The sequence below is a fragment of the Thamnophis sirtalis genome, unplaced genomic scaffold (assembly GCF_051295495.1).
Source record: "Thamnophis sirtalis isolate CommonGarterSnake01/CBP01778 unplaced genomic scaffold, rThaSir2_p1.2 scaffold_10, whole genome shotgun sequence".
NCBI classification, from domain to species: domain Eukaryota; kingdom Metazoa; phylum Chordata; class Lepidosauria; order Squamata; family Natricidae; genus Thamnophis; species Thamnophis sirtalis.
Genome location: NW_028261390.1, coordinates 70542856 through 70562729, shown reverse-complemented (window position 1 = coordinate 70562729; position 19874 = coordinate 70542856). Strand labels below are relative to the sequence as shown.

The window sequence follows — 19874 nt, the reverse complement described above, 5'->3', positions numbered from 1 at the left end:
TTGACTCGGTGCTCCGTGTGGCCTTGCAAAGCTAATTGCCAATTAGGTCATTGGCAGCGTTTCAAGGGAGATAAAGGTGGGTGCTTATCAGCCTTATCCCGAAAGACTTTGGCAGACTTCTGTCGGACTCTTTGCAAACTATTTGGGACTCATTACGGGCTGCGAATGAATATAATTCACAGCTGTTGAAATAAAAACAGGGTTTTGGAGACTAAGCGTGTGTTTTTCACTGTCTCAGGGAGCCTAGCACATGACAACGTTATTAGAATGGTGGTTCGGAAGCGAGCAAGCTCGTGTTTGAGACCCGAATGCTGCTGCAAGTGAGGGTGAGCTCCCGCCACTGTCTTGAGCTCATTGTAGGAATATGGAAAGAGACACACACCCCCTCTCCCATATTTCACAAATGACCTGAATTGATTCAAGTAGATAAACGTGGCGGCTTTTAATTAAAAAAAAATAGAGCATCACAAACGGCTCTCTCGGCATAGCAAAATGAGGTTGTGCGTGTGGGTTCGGGTTGCGCGGGCAAGACGCACGCTGCTCTCAGCTCGCGCAATTCTGGCAACGTTGCAAGCCGTTCTCATTGCATGCAGTGCACCTGAGGGCTTTGAAGGAGTCCGTAAAACGGTTCCGGAACATGGACATCTTGCTCCCATGGCACATCGAGCACGGAAGGAAACCGAAGCCCCCGCAGGAGAGGCACTCGTGGGGGTGTTGAACTCTCTATGGAAACGGGAGGGGGAAAAGAACAATGGCATCTATTAGTGGCGGTAGGCCCAGGATTCTCACCCCCAGGAAATTCAAGATGGGTGGCCTTCAAGGCCCCCAAAATGGTACAGTCCTTTGTGCTCTCTGAGCATGGATGTTTTCCTACGGAGATTTCGTTAGCCATGGGTGACATCATCCCTGCTAGAAGGGAATGGGATTTGTGGAGAGGAGGAGAAAGAGGGGGGAGGAGGAGGACGACTGTTATTTTATTTATTTTATTATTTATTTTATTTATTTTATTTATTTTATTTATTTTATTTATTTTATTTATTTTATTTATTTTATTTATTTTATTTATTTTATTTATTTTATTTATTTTATTTATTTTATTTATTTTATTTATTTTATTTATTTTATTTATTTTATTTATTTTATTTATTTTGTTTGTTTATTTTGTTTATTTTGTTTATTTTATTTTATTTATTTTATTTATTTTATTTATTTTATTTATTTTATTTATTTTATTTATTTTATTTATTTTATTCATTATTTTATTCATTTTATTCATTTTATTCATTTTATTCATTTTATTTTATTTATTTTACTTATTTTACTTATTTTATTATTTATTTTATTTTATTTATTTTTTTTATTATTTATTGATTTATTGATTTTATTGATTATTTTATTATTTTATTTATTTTATTGATTATTTTATTATTCATTTTATTCATTTTATTCATTTTATTCATTTTATTCATTTTATTCATTTTATTCATTTTTTATTTCATTTATTTCATTTGTTTTATTTATTTTATTTATTTTATTTATTTTATTTATTTTTTATTTTTTTATTTTTATTTTTTATTTTTTTATTTTTTTATTTTATTTTTATTTATTTTATTTTTTATTTTATTTATTTTCTTGTTATTTAATTATTTATTTGAAATATTTAAATAAATGTTACTTACTTATTTAAGATTTCGCTTGCTCTGGGATGCTCACAGCTTCCCAGTTAAAACCACAGTTAAATCTGGTTACCTAATGGTTAACTCCCAGAATTCTCCCACTGACCCCCCACAGAATGGATCTATATTCTTACCCATCCACGGGAGAATTCAATAGTCTATCATTTTAAGGCAAATAGTCTTGGCAATTAGAACACAAAGGGTAAAAAAAAAAATCTTTAAATGTTTTAGTAATGATTTGTCCAGAGAAACAAAATGGGCCTTTTGTATATATTTGGATCAATATAATGACACACTCGTGTGACAAGGAAATATAGAGTTTTATTCCACATGGTTTTTGCTAAGCACGTTAATTACCTCGATTTTGGTTAAGAGGTCCTGCAGTTCTCCAGATTCATTCATTGACAAAATTTTCTCAGCACCCTAGAAGGAAAAAGAGAAAAACATTTAGTTGGTGTCAGTGAGAGTATATGTGTACATGACTGTGTGTGTGTGAGTAAGACAGAGAGCGAGAGCGAGAGAACGAGAGAGAGAGAGAGAGAGAGAGAGAGAGAGGGAGACAGACATACAGACAGAAAGAGAGACAGAGAGAGACACAGAGACACAGACAGAAAGAGAGAGAGACAGAGAGAGAGAGAGAGATGGAAAGAGAGGGAGAGATAGAGACAGAGAGACAGAGGGACAGAGAGAGAGAGAGAGACAGACAGACAGACAGACAGAGGCAGACAGACAGACAGAAAGAGAGAGAGAGAGAGAGATACAGAGAGACTCAGAGACACAGAGACAGATAGAAAGAGACAGAGAGACAGACAGAGACAGGGAGAGACACAGAGAGAGACAGACACAGAGAGAGAGACAGACAGACAGACGCAGACAGACAGACAGAGAGATACAGAGAGACACAGACGCAGAGACAGGTAGACGGAGAGAGACAGAGGGAGAGACAGAGAGAGAGAGAGACAGACACAGAGTGGGACAGAGACACACACAGAGAGAGAGAGAGAGAGAGAGAGAGACAAAGAGAGACAGAGAGAGACAGAGAGAGAGATAGAGAGATATAGTTATATAAGATTTATATGTACAGATAAAAGAAACACAATAGATATGTAAAAGAAGTATAACGTGTTGCAAAGATGTTATGTTTGTATAAACAAAATTTTAAAAAAGAGCTGCTGAATATTTTGCATTTAAGATTTGAAACATTTCTGCTGGTAGAGAGTCAAGATTCCATCCTGTTTTGGCAGTGGGTCAATGTGTGAAAGTGTTCGCAAATTTTGACATGACCCCAACTAATGTCAGCATATTGTCATCTTTGACGGCTGAAGCATTGCGGTAGCATCTTATAATTCATGCAGGATCTCCGATGGATCAGGACCAGTGACCTCTCTTCTAACAAAAGCCACGTCGGAATCCGGGTTTATTTCTGGAGAGTCGTGACGCAAAAGGATGAAAGTAAAGATTGGGCCAAAGGTGAGGGCATTTTTATTTTTAATTTTTTTGTCTTTGATGGAAGTCCTTCTGGTCTCCAGCCGTAAAGGTGAAAGAAAAGAAAAGAAATTGCTAAAGATCAGCGCTGACACCAGCATGGGAAACAAAAAACTTAAGAAATCTTTTTTTTAAAATCAATTTTTCTTCCCAAAATCCCCTTTTTCTCAAATCGAAGGGAGAGGAAGCAAGAATTGAGCCTGGAACCAGCTTGAAGTATGGTGAGATGGAGGCAGAGAGGAGATGTGGCTGGTTTGGACCAATTCGCCCGAACCGGGAGTTCTGATTCTGTGCGGTTCACAGAACCAGCAAATCGGACCACTGGCTGGCCCCGCCCTTGCCTGTTTTTTGGGCCGTTTTCGGGTATTTTTCAGGGCATTTTCCCAGCCAAAATCAGCCTGAAAACCGACCTGAAAACAGCCTGGAAAATGGCCTGAAAACAGCCGTAAAACAGGCAATTTTTCGGACTGTTTTCAGGCCATTTTTGGGGGGCATTTTCAGCCATTTCAACCTGATAGCATTTCATCCCTGCTGCAGTGTCTCCTTAAATCTCAGTCCCCAGGTGTGCCTTGTGAAGAGTAGCGGGGTACTCTCCTCCTGAGTTGTCGGGTCAGCCTGCGTTGATCCCATCTTCTCTCCACTCTCCGTGCTCTTGGATCAGGAGGGGGTGGTCCTTGCTCATCACCTGAGCTCCGTTGCTCCTCATCTCCACTGCCTGCTCGCTCTCGGTCATCCTGCGTCCATTCCTCCCTGCTGGCAAGCCATCCCAAGCCTGAGGGGCCCAGGGCTGCATAGTCCTGCTCCTCCCTGCATTCCTCCAAAGCCAACAATCCCAATCCTGTATTAGAGGGCGCTCCCCTTGTGGAGTACTGCAAAGTCGTTACCATAGCAACTCCATTGTGCTGTACAGTAGAAGCCATTTTGAGGAACAACAGGCTGCATCTTAACAGAACTTGAATCCAAAATGCACACTATCCCTGTCAAAAGTACTGTGACTTGACACTATAGATATAATTCAATCCTTTTCATTTTAGCGGCCCAGGCGTTCCAGAGTTATGCTGGAACACACACATGCAGACACACACACACACACACACACACACACACACACACACACACACACACTGAGGGGTGTTAGGGGTGTCTTACCCTGACACTATTTGTCTCCAGAGAGTAAGTCATTTGTGTACCACGTTTGGTTGAAATTGCTCCAGGCGTTCCAGAGTTATGCTGGAACACACATACACACATACACACAGAGCCATTTTTATGTAGATAGATAGATCATGGTAGAAGATAATCATTGCCTCCATTTCAAGTTCATTATCTCTGCTGGGCTCCGTTAAATGCTTGCTTTTACAGTCCAAAAAAAAATAAGGTCCAGTTTTTCTGCCTGATAATTGCTTTCAAAATTATTCTATTCATTTTTTGAAAAAATTATTTGATTCAGAAATCAAAGATAGCCAAAGACTTTGCAGCTGAGTTTCTAGTTTGATGCCATTATTTTTTCCATCTGGGAGGTGGGGGGAAAAAGAATGAGATGTATTCTCCTATAAGATGCATGTGTCATAATCTCTCTTTTATGGTTATTCCCGCTGATAAGTGGAAAGATTTCTGTCAAATAACTATTGTGCCTGTCTATTCTCCGTAATTGTCCTCTTTGCAGGGCTCTTCCACCCCCCTCCAGATCCCCTGAAAAAGGAAGGACAGTAACACTGTGCTGCGTTTTTTCTAAGTGCCTCCTGGTTCCCCTTCTTCTCTTCTTTCTGATATTAGAATTTTAGTGGCCAGCTCAATATCACTTCCAAAGGTCTTCAGATTAATTGCAAGTTCGGGTGGCCTAGAGAAGGAAGGAAGGAAGGAAGGAAGGAAGGAAGGAAGGAAGGAAGGGGAAGAGGAGAAAGGGAGATGGTTGGGAAGGAGGGAGAGCGGGGGAGGGAGGAAAATGGGAAGGGAATGGAATCTGTATTGTTAAGTAAATTAAAGAACCCAGACAACACGATCAGTGATGGGATTCAAAATTTTACTAACGGTTCTGTGCCCATGGCTTGGTGGGCGTGGCATGGCTTGGTGGGTGTGGCATGGCTTGGTGGGCGTGGCATGGCTTGGTGGGCGTGGCATGGCTTGGTGGGCGTGGCTTGGTGGGCATGGCAGGGGAAGAATAGTGTAAAATCCCCGTTTCCTCCCAATCAGCTGGGACTCAGGAGGCAGAGAATAGATGGGGGCGAGGCCAGCCAGAGGTTGCATTTGCCGGTTCTCCAAACTACTCAAAATTTCCACTACCGGTTCTCCAGAACCAGTCCAAACTGGCTGAATAACACCCCTGGCTTGCATGCATGTGCACGGCTTGAAAACTTGCCTCTATACGACGGCATAAAACCGGGACAGATAGGCCGGCCCAACTACCCACAATTTCCACTACCGGGAAATTTGGGCGAACCAGAGTCCGAACCGGCTGAGTACCACCTCTGATCATATCCTCTCCTCCTTCCTTTCGGTAATTTCAGCCCAAGACCGACCCTTTTTATGTAACCTTCCAGCAAATGTATTTTAAATACAAATGTTATAGTGTTATCCCAGCAGAGGGTGCCATTCGTTTTCAGATATGGCAGCAGAAGATAGGGAGTGGAAAGAAATAGCCTGCTTGGTGTATTTCTTTCAAAGGAGAGGAAGAGGAAGAGGAAGAGGTGGAAGAGAAGAAGGAAAAGGAGGAGGAGGAGAAAAGGAAAAGGAGAAGAAAAAGAGGAGGAGGAGGAGGAAGAAGAGAAGAAGGAAAAGGAGGAGGGGGAGAAGAAAAGGAGATGGAGAAGGAGAAGAGAAGGAGGAGAAGGAGAAGAAAAGGAGGAGAAAAGGAAGAGAAAAGGAAATGGAGGAGAAGAGAAGGAGGAGAAGGAGGAGAAAAGGAGGAGAAAAGGAGGAGAAAAGGAGGAGAAAAGGAGATGGAGAAGGAGAAGAGAAGGATGAGAAGGAGAAGAGAAGGAAAAGAAAAGGAGGAGAAAAGGAGATGGAGAAGGAGAAGAAAAGGAGAAAGGGAGATGGAGAAGGAGAAGAGAAGGAGGAGAAGGAGAAGGAGAAGAAAAGGAGGAGAAAAGGAGATGGAGAAGAAGAAAAAGAGAAGAAAAGGAGGAGAAAAGGAGATGGAGAAGGAGAAGAGAAGGATGAGGAGAAGAGAAGGAAAAGAAAAGGAGGAGAAAAGGAGATGGAGAAGGAGAAGAAAAGGAGAAAGGGAGATGGAGAAGGAGAAGAGAAGGAGGAGAAGGAGAAGGAGAAGAAAAGGAGGAGAAAAGGAGATGGAGAAGAAGAAAAAGAGAAGAAAAGGAGGAGAAAAGGAGATGGAGAAGGAGAAGAGAAGGATGAGAAGGAGAAGAGAAGGAAAAGAAAAGGAGGAGAAAAGGAGATGGAGAAGGAGAAGAAAAGGAGAAAGGGAGATGGAGAAGGAGAAGAGAAGGAGGAGAAGGAGAAGGAGAAGAAAAGGAGGAGAAAAGGAGATGGAGAAGAAGAAAAAGAGAAGAAAAGGAGGAGAAAAGGAGATGGAGAAGGAGAAGAGAAGGATGAGAAGGAGAAGAGAAGGAAAAGAAAAGGAGGAGAAAAGGAGATGGAGAAGGAGAAGAAAAGGAGAAAGGGAGATGGAGAAGGAGAAGAGAAGGAGGAGAAGGAGAAGGAGAAGAAAAGGAGGAGAAAAGGAGATGGAGAAGAAGAAAAAGAGAAGAAAAGGAGGAGAAAAGGAGATGGAGAAGGAGAAGAGAAGGAGAAGAAAAGGAGGAGAAAAGGAGATGGAGAAGGAGAAGAAAAAGAGAAGAAAAGGAGGAGGAAAAGGAAAAGGAGGAGGAAAAAGAGGAGGGGGAGAAAAGGAGGAGGAGGAGGAGGAGAAAAGGAGAAGAAAAATGAGAAGGAGGAGGAGGAAAGGAGGGGGAGAAGGAGGGGGAGGAGAGGGGGGAGGAGGCAGGCAGCCCTAATCTCATCATCTTCCCAACAAGGCCCTTCCTTACCCCCAGGTACTGCCCTTCGATGAAGGCCACAGGGACTGAGGGAGGTTCTCCCAGCTTCCGGCACCTCTCACCCAGTTCCTTCCCGTAGTCTCCGTTCAAGGCGATGTTTTTCTCTTCAAATTTCACCCGGTGGTTTTGGAAGATCTTCCGAACTAATTCGCACCTCTCGAACGTGGTTCTCACCACCCGGAGGCTGGTGGTGTAAATGACAATGCGCCCGTTTTCCAAAACAGACGAGAACTGCAAACATAAGAGAGAGAAAGAGAGAGAGATAATCTATGTACACCCTGATAAATCCATTCAGTTGCCCAGACTCCACCACGCAAGGGATTATGGGGTCATTAAAAGGAGATGATGATGGAGAGAGAGAGAGAGAGAGGGAGGGAGGGAGGGAGGGAGGGAGGGAGAGAGAGAGAGAGAGAGAGAGAAGTAAGGTGGCTCAGTGGTTTAGACCCTGAGCTTGTCAATCAGAAGGTCAGCAGTTCAGCAGTTCGAATCCCTAGCGCAACATAACAGAGTGAGCTCCCGTGACTTGTCCCAGCTTCTGCCAACCAGTTTGAAAGCACATAAAAAATGCAAGTAGAAAAATAGGAACTACCTTTGGTGGGAAGGGAACAGTGTTCCATGCCCCTTCGACATTGAGTCATGCCGGCCACATGACCACGGAGACGTCTTTGGACAGCGCTGGCTCTTGGGCTTTGAAGCGGAGATGAGCACCGCCCCCTAGAGTCGGGAATGACTAGCATGCATGTGCGAGGGGAACCTTTAACTTTACCTTTATAGATATATAAACAGACAAAGTTTCTCTCTCACCGCAGGCTTATAAGTCAATCCGGCAGGGAGATGAATAGTTGTCTGCCTCATCTATTCATCTCCACCCCCTGCCTTTGATCCCCAGAGCTAGGGTGGGGCTTTGCTAGCAGAAGTGGCTCTTCCAGCCCAAAGACCGGCCCATAGATTTCCACTGCTCTCCTCTCCTCTGCCACATCTATTCATCTCCGCCCCCTGCCTTTGATCCCCAGAGCTAGGGTGGGGCTTTGCTAGCAGAAGTGGCTCTTCCAGCCCAAAGACCGGCCCATAGATTTCCACTGCTCTCCTCTCCTCTCTGCCTTCTGTGCATCCATGCGTCAGGCACTGGACCCAGCTGTTCCTCCTCTTCCTCATCAGCCACCTCCAGACCTGGGGGCTGTTGACTCTCCATCTGAGGGCTGACGGACGGCCCAGGCTCCGCCTCTCTCTCTCTCCCTCCCTCCCTCCCTCCCTCTCTCCCTCTCTGCCAGCTCCATTCCCTCTTTCCCCTCGGAGCTCTCAGGTTGCCTTGATGCTGACCCTGACTCCCACGCCTCCTCCTCCTCTGATTCGGCTGCTGGAAGGGTCAGCGCACACAGACACACACAGACAGACAGACAGACAGACATAGAGATAGAGATAGAGATAGAGATAGAGATAGAGATAGAGATAGAGATAGAGATAGAGATAGAGATAGAGATAGAGATAGAGATAGAGATAGAGATAGAGATAGAGATAGAGATAGAGATAGAGATAAAGATAGAGAGATAGAGAGATAGAGAGATAGAGAGATAGAGAGATAGAGAGATAGAGAGATAGAGAGAGAGATAGAGTGATATAGATATAGATATAGATATAGATATAGATAGAGATAGAGATAGAGATAGAGATAGAGATAGAGATAGAGATAGAGATAGAGATAGAGATAGAGATAGAGATAGAGATAGAGATAGAGATAGAGATAAAGATAGAGAGATAGAGAGATAGAGAGATAGAGAGATAGAGAGATAGAGAGAGAGATAGAGTGATATAGATATAGATATAGATATAGATAGAGATAGAGATAGAGATAGAGATAGAGATAGAGATAGAGATAGAGATAGAGATAGAGATAGAGATAGAGATAGAGATAGAGATAGAGATAGAGATAGAGAGATAGAGAGATAGAGAGATAGAGAGATAGAGAGAGAGATAGAGTGATATAGATATAGATATAGATATAGATATAGATATAGATAGAGATAGAGATAGAGATAGAGATAGAGATAGAGATAGAGATAGAGATAGAGATAGAGATAGAGATAGAGATAGAGATAGAGATAGAGATAGAGATAGAGATAGAGATAGAGATAGAGATAGAGATAGAGATAGATATAAAGATAGAGAGATAGAGAGATAGAGAGATAGAGAGATAGAGAGATAGAGAGATAGAGAGATAGAGAGATAGAGAGATAGAGAGATAGAGTGATATAGATATAGATATAGATATAGATATAGATATAGATATAGATATAGATATAGATATAGATATAGATATAGATATAGATATAGATATAGATATAGATATAGATATAGATATAGATATAGATATAGATATAGATATAGATATAGATATAGATATAGATATAGATATAGATATAGATATATAAAATTACAGATGGTCCTTGACAAACAACTGCTATGGAGCTCAAAAAAAGTTTGTGGCTAAGCGAGACATTTGTTAAGGGAGCTTTGTCCCCATTTTAGGGCCTTCCTTGCCGCAGTTGTTAAGTGAATCACCACAGGTCTTCCATTAGTCACATGGTGGTTAAGAAAATCTGGGTTTCCCTGGTGTTGGAAAGTTGCCAAGGGGGATCACGGGCCCTCGTGTCCATCAGAAATGTGAGTCTAGTTGTCAACCATCTGAATTTTGATCATTTACAAACCATGGAAGATGTTTAGAAGGGAGGGAGGGGAGGGAAGGTGGAAGGAAGATGGTTGGAAGGGAGGGAGATGTGAGGGAGGGAGGGAGAAGGAGGGAAGAAGAGTGGGAGGAGGGAAGAAAGAAGGGAGGGAGGAAAGAAGGAGGGAGGCAGGAAAAAAGAAGCTCGGTGAGAGGGAGAGAAGGAGGGGGAAGGGAGGGACAGAGGGAGTAAAGAAGGAAGGAAAGAAGGGAGGGAGGGCGAAAAGAAGAAGGGAGGAAAAAAGAAGATAGGTGGGAGGGAGGAAGAGGAAAGAAGGAAGGAAGCAGGGGGAAGGAGGAAAGAAGGAGGAAGGAAGAAGAGAGGGAGGAGGGAGGAGGGAGGAAAGAAGGGAGGGAGAAAAGAGGGAGGGAGGGAGGAAAAAAGAAGATAGGTGGGAGGGAGGAAGAGGAAAGAAGGAAGGAAGAAGAGAGAGAGGAGGGAGGAAAGAAGGAGGGAAGGGGGGAAAAGATGGGTGAGAGGGAGACAGGGAGAGGGAAAAGAAGGAAGGGAGGAGGGAGGAGGGAGGGGAGCAAGCCACTGTATACAAATTATTGAAGTCACAATTCTCAAACTTTGTGCAAATTGAAGTGGATGCCCTCCGGCTTATAGTGTGTCACCAAAGGCAAAATATGCTATGATGGCATGCAGCTTCATGCTGAAATTCTGTTGGTTTGCTTTCTGTTCTTCTTTCCAATCCAATTAGCACTCTCAAAGTAGTGAATGCAATTTTCACAATATCAGTCACAGAGATCCATTAACAGCATAAAAACAACAGGTACGAGCACGGCCCAGTGGCTGCATTTTTTTAAAAAAGTTGTTTATAAAATTGCCAGCGAGGTGTCTTTTAACCTCGGGATAATATTCCCTTAGCTGAATGAAGCTTCAAAAATGTTGAACCGGTGCCACGGCAAACAAAGATATCAGGAAAGAGAAGGAGAGCAGAAGTAATTAGATTTGGAATCAACCTCTGTAAAAATAAGTGGGTAAGAAAAGGTTTAAGGTTTAATGACCTTAAACTGGATTAAAAAGAGAATCCACTTCTTTTGAAAGCCATCCGTCTGATCTCCAGAAAAGACTTCCAGAACAAATATAGTTTTCAAACAGGTTCAAAACTCTTCCTACATGCAATCTGGTATGAAACCTTACAAGGAAGGGGAGGGGAGGGGAGGGGAGGGGAGAGGAGGGGAGGAAGGAAGGAAGGAAGGAAGGAAGGAAGGAAGGAAGGAAGGAAGGAAGGAAGGAAGGAAGGAAGGAAGGAAGGAAGGAAGGAAGGAAAATAGCAATAGCACTTAGACTTATCTACCGCTTCATAGTGCTTTTACAGTCCTCTCTAAGCGGTTTACAAATTCAGCCTCTTGCCCTCAACAATCTGGGTCCTCTGGGTACTGTGAAGCCATTACCATGGCAACTCCCCTGTGCTGTGCAGTAGAATCCATTTTAAGGCACAACAGGCTGTATCTTAACAGAACCTGAATCCAAAATGCACACTATCCCTGTCAAAAGTTCTGTGACCTGACACTATAGATATAACACAGTCCTTTTCATTTCAGCGGCCCAGGCATTCCAGAGTTATGCTGGGACACACACACACACATGCACCATGAGGGGCGCTAGGGGTATATTCCCCTGACACACCCACAGAGTATTTGTCTATGGAGAGTAAGTCATCTGTGTACCAAGTTTGGTTGAAATTGCTCAAGGCGTTCCACTCCAGGCATTTTCACAGACCCGAAGGCTGCAGGCTTTTCCTCGGCTGTGGAAAACTGAGAGTTTAAATAAGGTTGAGAGTCTTAATTATGCATCGGTGATGTTTTATTCGTAGCCCTTAGTTTAGATGAGGACATATGCTAATTATCCAAAGAGGCATCATCCCAAGGAGGATTATTTTTGACGCGTTGCTTTTATTTACTGCCTAATTTCTTCAGCAATCCAAATGAATAATCCAAGTGAAGGGGGGAGGCACAGACAGTGTGGGGGGAGAGGATGAATTATTAAGACTTCTGGATGGGAAATATGCTTCTCTCCAGGGTCCATTTGATGTGCATTTTCTTGGCTTCGGGGGTGAGCGTTTTTTTGTTCACGCAGTTCGAAGTACCCACGGGTGTCATAAAGCAGTTATATTTCATGGTCCTATGCTCTGCCATCTCGTATTTCAAACCCAGGATCTTCAAAACAGAAATGGAGATTTGTACAAGCCTCGGGATAACAGAGTTGGAAGGGACCTGGGAGGTCTTCTAGTCCAACCCCCTGCTTAGGAAGGAAACCCTACAGACAAATGGTTATCCAACATCTTCTTAAAAACGTCCAGTGTTGGAGCATTCACAACTTCTGGAGGCCAAGTTTTTCCGCTGGTTAATTGTCCTCACTGTCAGGAAATTTCTCCTTAGTTCTAAGTTGCTTCTCTCCTTGATTAGTTTCCACCCATTGCTTCTTGTCCTGCCCTCAGGGGCTTTGGAGAATAGCTTGACTCAGAATACAGAATAGCAGAGATGGAAGGGACCTTGCAGGTCATCTAGTCCAACCCTCTTGCTCAAGCAGGAGACACCCTACACCATTTCTGGCAAGTGGGTGTCCAGTTTCTTCTTGAAACCCTCGCCTTCTTCTTTGTCCCTCAAATATTGGAAGACTATTATTAAGAATCGGATTATTATAAAATAAGAATTTTTAATTGGGTAGAAAACAAAAAGCCAAAACAGGAAATAGAAGTCTCTTTTTGTCTTTTCTAAACTAGCATTGAATAAAAATTAACCAAAGTTACTAATTACTATCAAACTATTGACCATAATGCAAATATAAAGCTGATGTGAACAATTAATAATATTGCAATTGTTAGTACAACTGTCATTACATGATTACAGATGTTAAAACCGACAGGAAGTCAATGTAGAATAGAGAACTACAACAGCTAAACATGTATGCCCATACAGAAGGTTGTAAAACTACATATATTGTTACGTTTGTCTTGTTTTTTCTATATTTGTTGGTTTTTTTCTGTTTTTAAAGGTAAAAAATGTTAAATAAAAACTTTAAAAAAAATGAGAGAGAGAAAGAGAAAGGGCAAAATATGAATGCACTTATAACCGACATAAAGAAGGTTAGGAACCATTTATTTATATCTTTTTTCATTTTTTAACAATTTCTTTCCATGATCACTTTTACTTTACTTTTCTTAACACCCTGGTTTTTTACCATTTATATAGCTTTACCTTGTATAAAAAAACCTCCAATAATAATAATAACAACAACAACAACAACTTGGTTATGGTTAACAACAGGTACATTAAAGAAAGAAACAGAGTCACTAATCCTGGCTGCGCAAGAACAAGCTATCCGCACAAATGCCATTAAGGCCAAAATCGAAAAATCCTCTGATGATGCCAAATGCAGACTTTGCAAAGAAGCTGATGAAACTGTTGATCACATACTCAGCTGCTGTAAAAAAATCACGCAGACTGATTATAAATTGCGGCACAATTCAGTAGCACAAATGATCCATTGGAATTTGTGCAAAAATTATAATATTAAAACAGCAAAAAACTGGTGGGAACATCAGCCTGAAAAAGTCACCGAAAATCAGACGGTCAACATCTTGTGGGATTTCCGTATACAAACCGACAAAATACTGGCACATAATACACCAGACATCACACTGGTTGAGAAAAATAAGGTCACAATCATAGACATCGCAATACCAGATGATAGCAGGGTCGCCGAGAAGGAACATGAAAAAAATCGCAAGATACCAGGACTTAAAAATCGAAATTCAACGACTATGGCACAAACCAGCAGTGGTGATTCCAGTGGTAATTGGCACACTGGGTGCTATCCCAAAAGCACTGGAATCACATTTAAAGCAGTTAAAAATTGACAAAATCACCATCAGTCAAATGCAAAAAGCCGCACTGCTTGGATCTGCACGCATATTACGAAAATACGTTACGACGTCCTAGGCCCCTGGACGGGGCCCGACTAGTAACCAATGCCAAATCCGGCGAAACAACTGGCCGCTGTGATACAATTGTACAATAATAATAATAATAATAATAATAATAATAATAATAATAATAATAATAATAATAATAATAATATTGCGCAGACTGATTATAAATTGCGGCACAATTCAGTAGCACAAATGATCCATTGGAATTTGTGCAAAAATTATAATATTAAAACAGCAACAAACTGGGGGGAACATCAGCCTGAAAAAGTCACCAAAAATCAGACGGTCAAGATCTTGTGGGATTTCCGTATACAAACGGACAAAATACAGGGGCATAATACACCAGACATCACACTGGTTGAGAAAAACAAGGTTACAATCATAGATATTGCAATACCAGGTGATAGCAGGGTCGCCGAGAAGGAACATGAAAAAATCGCAAAATACCAGGACTTAAAAATCGAAATTCAACGACTATGGCACAAACCAGCAGTGGTAATTCCAGTGGTAATTAGCACACTGGGTGCTATTCCAAAAGCACTGGAATTACATTTAAAAGAGTTAAAAATTGACAAAATCACCATCAGTCAAATGCAAAAAGCCGCACTGCTTGGATCCGCACGCATATTACAAAAATAAGTTACGACGTCCTAGGCCCCTGGGTGGGGCCCGACTAGTAACCAATGCCAAATCCGGCGAAACAACTGGCCGCTGTGATACGATTGTATAATAATAATAATAATTTATTAATTGAAAGCACAAAAGAATTTAGCCAAGACATTGGTATGCAGTTTGGAATTGACAAATGTGGAACAATGGCAACCAAAGCAGGCAAGGTCATAGAAGATGATGGAATACAACTTGAGAATGAAGAAATGATAAAGGCAGTAAAACCAGAAGAAGGCTACGAGTACTTGGGGATTTTAGAGGCCTCTGACTTAATGCATAATAAAGTCAAGGAATTAACTTCAGCCAAGTACATTCGACGAATTCGCAAGATATAAAAGTCCGAATTGAGTGGAGGAAACATCATAAAAGCCATAAATACCTGGGCTATAAACCTATATCCCCATTCCCTCCCCACTCCAGGGGAAGGATACTGCAAAATTCTCATTCCCTCCGTACTAGCCGGGACTCGGGAGGCAGAGAATAGATGGGGGCGTGGCCAGCCAGAGGTGGTATTTGCCGGTTCTCCGAACTACTCAAAATTTCTGCTACCGGTTCCCCAGAACCTGTCAGAACCTGCTGGATTTCACCCCTGAAGCAGAGACGGGGGGGGGATCGGATAAGAGGAGGAATCACCCGCTTACCTCGAAGGCTTTGCTTAAGTTGTCGAAAAGGACCTGGCCAGCGCTGACTTTATGCTTCACTCCTCTGACTGTCCCGTTTCTGCTGAGGATGTTGACCCATTTGATGCCAAAGCCTCGTCCTTTGGTGGCCTTCACGAACGCGAACGTCTCTTCCGCCTCCGTCTCGTTCTCGTTGCCTTCAGAGCTGGCCGGTCCGTTTTTCTGTCTGCCCGACTCGCTGAGACGGCTGATGGGGTCGCTTCCCGAGCTGCTGGTACACTCCGAATCCAAGGAATCCGACGCTTCTCCATCGATGTAGACCTCCTTCAGGATCCGTCCGCTGTGAGAAGAGGCGATGCGGAACCGTAGTTTCCTCGGTGGCCTCTGCCCCTCAACCGGGGTATTCCCCGTCAACATCGTCCCATCCATTGACGGGAACCCGCTTACATCATCCCCGGTCTAGTTTGTCATTAGAGACGCCAGATCCCCACACTTATAACAATATCAAAGTTGTCTTCCAGTGACAACAGGAAGGCTGATATGAAGCCACCAACTAAAGGAAATAGGATGCCCGAGACGTTAGACCACAGTTCGGCCATAAATTATGGATGTCCCGGTGTGCTATGGTTACCTTTAAATGAACACCTGCAAAATGAGAATGCCCATTCAATATTAATGACCCAGGCTGTACTTTCTCCTCGGTGGAAGAAGCCGAATAATTTTGTTTGTTTGTTTGTTTGTTTAAAAAATATATATCAAATGATGTGTGGTACCTTACTCAATAGTAGTAACTGTGGGAGGGATCTTGGAGTCCTAGTGGACAAGCATTTAAATAGGAGCCAGCCGTGTGCAGCAGCTGCCAAAAAAGCCAACACAGTTCTAGGCTGCATCAACAGAGGGATGGAATCAAGATCACGTGAAGGGTTAATACCACTTTATACGGCCTTGGTAAAAGCCACACTTGGAATCCTGCATGCAGTTTTGGTCACCACGATGTAGAAGAAGATGTTGAGACTCTAGAAAGAGTGCAGAGAAGAGCAAGAAAGAGGATTAGGGGACTGGAGGCTAAAACATATGAAGAACGGTTGCAGGAACTGGGTAAGTCTAGTTTAATGAAAAGAAGGACTAGGGGAGACATGATAGCAGTCTTCCAATATCTCAGGGGTTGCCACAAAGAAGAGGGAGTCAAGCTATTCTCAAAAGCATCTGAGGGCAGGACAAGAAGCAATGGGTGGAAACTAATCAAGGAGAGAAGCAACTTAGAACTGAGGAGGAATTTCCTGACAGTTAGAACAATTATTCAGTGGAACAGCTTGCCTCCAGAAGTTGTGAATGCTCCAACACGGGAAGCTATTGGGTATCCATTTGACTGAAGCGGTGTAGGGTTTCCTGCCTAAGCAGAGGGTTGGACTAGAAGACCTCCAAGGTCCCTTCCAACTCTCTTATTCTAAATCCGAATGTATTTCAGACATCAGTTTTCATGGGTTTATGGGCAGGATACAAGAAACGAACAGTTTAACAACACACAGCGCTGAAAATGGTTATGCTGGAGCACACATACCCAGCCTTTTATATATAAGAAGAAAGGAGAATGAATATATATTTCGATATAAAACCTCTCGCAGTTTTCTTCTCCTTCTCTTTCAAGGCAAAAAGTACATAACAAATTGCCATTTCTTTTCCCATCGCAGATGTAGTTAATTCTTGCTGCCACAGGAGGGTATACATGCCAACATATCAATACATGAATGGAAAACATTGTTCTTTAAATGATGGAGGCCTTGATGTTCGTCCATTGTCTTCAAAGAGGATCTTGGCATCTAACGGGTTGTCTACAATGTGTCCACAGGTGGCTGGCAAGGCCTATGCGGGCACAAAATGTTGCCAGGGGTGGGATTCCAGCCACCTGGTGAGCCTGCATGCATTTGCACCCCTCAGGTGACTCTGAGGACACAGATAAGACCCCAAGTGGCCTCTACGACCCTCTCTAGAGCTGAAGTGGCGCAGTGGTTAAATGCAGCACTGCAGGCTACTTCAGCTGACTGCAGTTCAGCAGTTCGGCTGTTCAAATCTCACCGGCTCAGGGTTGACTCAGCCTTCCATCCTTCCGAGGTGGGTAAAATGAGGACCCGGATTGTTGTTGGGGGCGATATGCTGACTCTGTAAACCGCTTAGAGAGGGCTGAAAGCCCTATGAAGCGGTATATAAATCTAACTATTGCTAACTATTGCTCAAAGGATGCAAACGACCAGCTGTCTGCAAGGAGTATCAATCCTTCCGTCTCCCCACCACTCAGTCAGAGCTGAAGAAGCTTCTTGGAATGAGAAGAGACACGTCTTCAAAGAAAAAACAAGAAAGTCCAGTGGCTTCTTGAAAACAAAAAAAAAAACAGCTGCGGGACTTGATATGAACATCACATCACATTCCCATCAGACAAACAAATGAAGCATCCATGTTTCTATTCTTTCTGTTTAGAATTTAAATCACGGCACCCGTGATTTAGCTGGTAGACATCCTCAAGCAATGAAGGCGATAGAAGAAGGCCACCTAAAACATTTGAAAGACACCTGAATAATATTCTGCATTTTTATGGCAAACTAGTTGATAAACTGGTATTTTTTTTCCTCCTAATCCTGTATTAGGCGGGGAAAGTCCTGATTCCGGAGACAATTAAATTAATTCCAAATGTTTTCTCTGTGCTGTCAGAAGCGTCAAAAAAAAGGGATACCACCTTAATTTCTAATGTTGGATTTTTTCCCCCTTACCAGAGGGAGCCCCCATGTGGAGTACTGCGAAGCCGTTACCTTGGCGACGCCACTGCGCTGCACAATAGAAGCCATTTTACGGCAGTACGGTAGAAGCAATTTTAAGGCACAACAGGCTGTATCTTAACAGAACACACACCCCGAGGGGTGTTAGGGATGTCTTCCCCCCCCCCCAGTATTTCTTTCCAGGGGGTAAGTCATCTGTGTACCAAGTTTGGTTGAAATTACTCCAGAGTTATGCCAAAACACACATAGCCATTTTTATATGTATAGAGAGATATAGTTATAGAGATAGATTTAAAAAACAACAACAATAAGACTACAGACCGTGATACAGAAAAAGGGAGGGTAGTTTTCATTACAAAACGTCGACAGGTTTTATGATGCTTGGTTTTAAATGGCTGGGAAGACAATCGGAACGGAATTGCACAGGGGACCAGCAACTTATCTGATTAATGACATGAAGAAAAGGAAAGAAAGGAAATTTAGAGACAGAAGAATGGAAAAGTAAACAAGACGCAGAGGGAGCCAGAAAGCCATGACTAACCAATTTCGTTGTATTTATTTTGTACAATGACAATAAAGACTATACTGTGACTGAAATATCACTACTCCAGATCGGTCTATTCCACTGAAGCAAACAGAAGTGAACAGATCTTGCAATTGCTATAAGTGGTTGCAATGTATTTGAAATATGTTTATTTTTCCCTTTGGTTGCCAGGAATCTTAGCTAGATTTATTGTTGTTTACTGTCTTTTCTTGCCTTGGAATCTTCTGGGTGACATCAGCCGAGTCTCGGAAGAGACACACAGGGAAATAAACTGGGAGGAACCTGAGCTCATGGGGTGAACGGTAGAGTTTTGACACCCCAAGAATACTTAAAGGAATGACATTCGGTCAAATAAAACAAACGCACAATTCTTTTTCAGTTATCAGTAATTTTGCAGGCTCTCCCACAGTGCCCCAGCAGTGATCTTAAGAGTCAAATCTTTTTCAAGAGGAAGAAGAAAAAACACAACATCCATTCTGAAAGTGAATATAAAGATAAAAGTAGGATTTTTTTTCTTTTGCGTTTAATGGGAAAAGACTTGGAGATTTGATGTTATATATGTTACGGCAAGATTATTTTATGCACAAAAATGGAAGGAGGCTTTGATTTCCCACAACGGAGGGATGGCTGCAAAAGTCGGGGGAGTTAGCAGAGATGGCTACATTGAATTCTCTTGATAGAAGAAGAGGAAGAAGAAGGAAGAAGAGGAGGAGGAGGAGGAGGAGGAGGAGGAGGAGGAGGAGGAGGAGGAGAAGAAGAAGAAGAAGAAGAAGAGAAGAAGAAGAAGAAGAAGAAGAAGAAGAAGAAGAAGAAGAAGAAGAAGAAGAAGAAGAAGAAGAAGAAGAAGAAGAAGAAAATACAATTACTTTCGTTTCTACTTGGAAACCACTTCTGGACTTTGTACTCGAGGCGGGGAGGAGAAACCCAAAAGTTTGATTTTGGGTTTACTGATGATGAGATAGGCTTGTTGTTATAGAAATGGCGATGTATACTACCATGTAAAAGTTAAAAAAATGAGGTTTGGTGTTATTATTCTACTGCACCAAAGGGAGTTGAGAAGTCAACATCTTTTCTTTGTTTTTCCTTCCTTCCTTCCTTTCTTTCTTTCTTTCTTTCTTTCTTTCTTTCTTTCTTTCTTTGCCTTCTTTCCTACCCTTTTCCCTTCTATTCTCCTTCTCTTATTTTCCTTCTATTTTCTTTTGCATTTTTATGCTTTATATCAATTCTTGGGCTGCAGTCCACTACCAGGCTGTGGCCTATTCAGGACCGGACCGGGCAAGAGGCGGGCCAGCACACACCTGTGTGTGTGTGTAGTTTTGTGTGTACGTGCATACACGTCACCACACTGTCGTGCGGCCCATCCCCCTCTAACCCCACCCCACCCCCCTGCCAGGCGCCCAAGCTGCAAAGTTTGGAGACTGTTGATATGATATTTATATTATTATATT

At 42.5% G+C, this 19874-nt stretch overlaps 1 protein-coding gene across 1 annotated transcript; it reads right to left on the bottom strand.

Moving 5' to 3' along the window:
• Window positions 1–286: 286 nt before the first annotated feature.
• GRXCR1 (glutaredoxin and cysteine rich domain containing 1) lies at window positions 287–15528 on the bottom strand. The gene is made up of 4 exons (XM_087723705.1): window positions 15133–15528; window positions 7151–7390; window positions 2034–2099; window positions 287–723 (listed from the first exon to the last, which is right to left on the bottom strand). Exons 1-4 carry the CDS (start codon window positions 15526–15528, stop codon window positions 544–546), a joined length of 882 nt encoding a protein of 293 aa, XP_087579831.1. The 3' UTR covers window positions 287–543.
• Between the last annotated feature and the right edge of the window lie 4346 nt (window positions 15529–19874).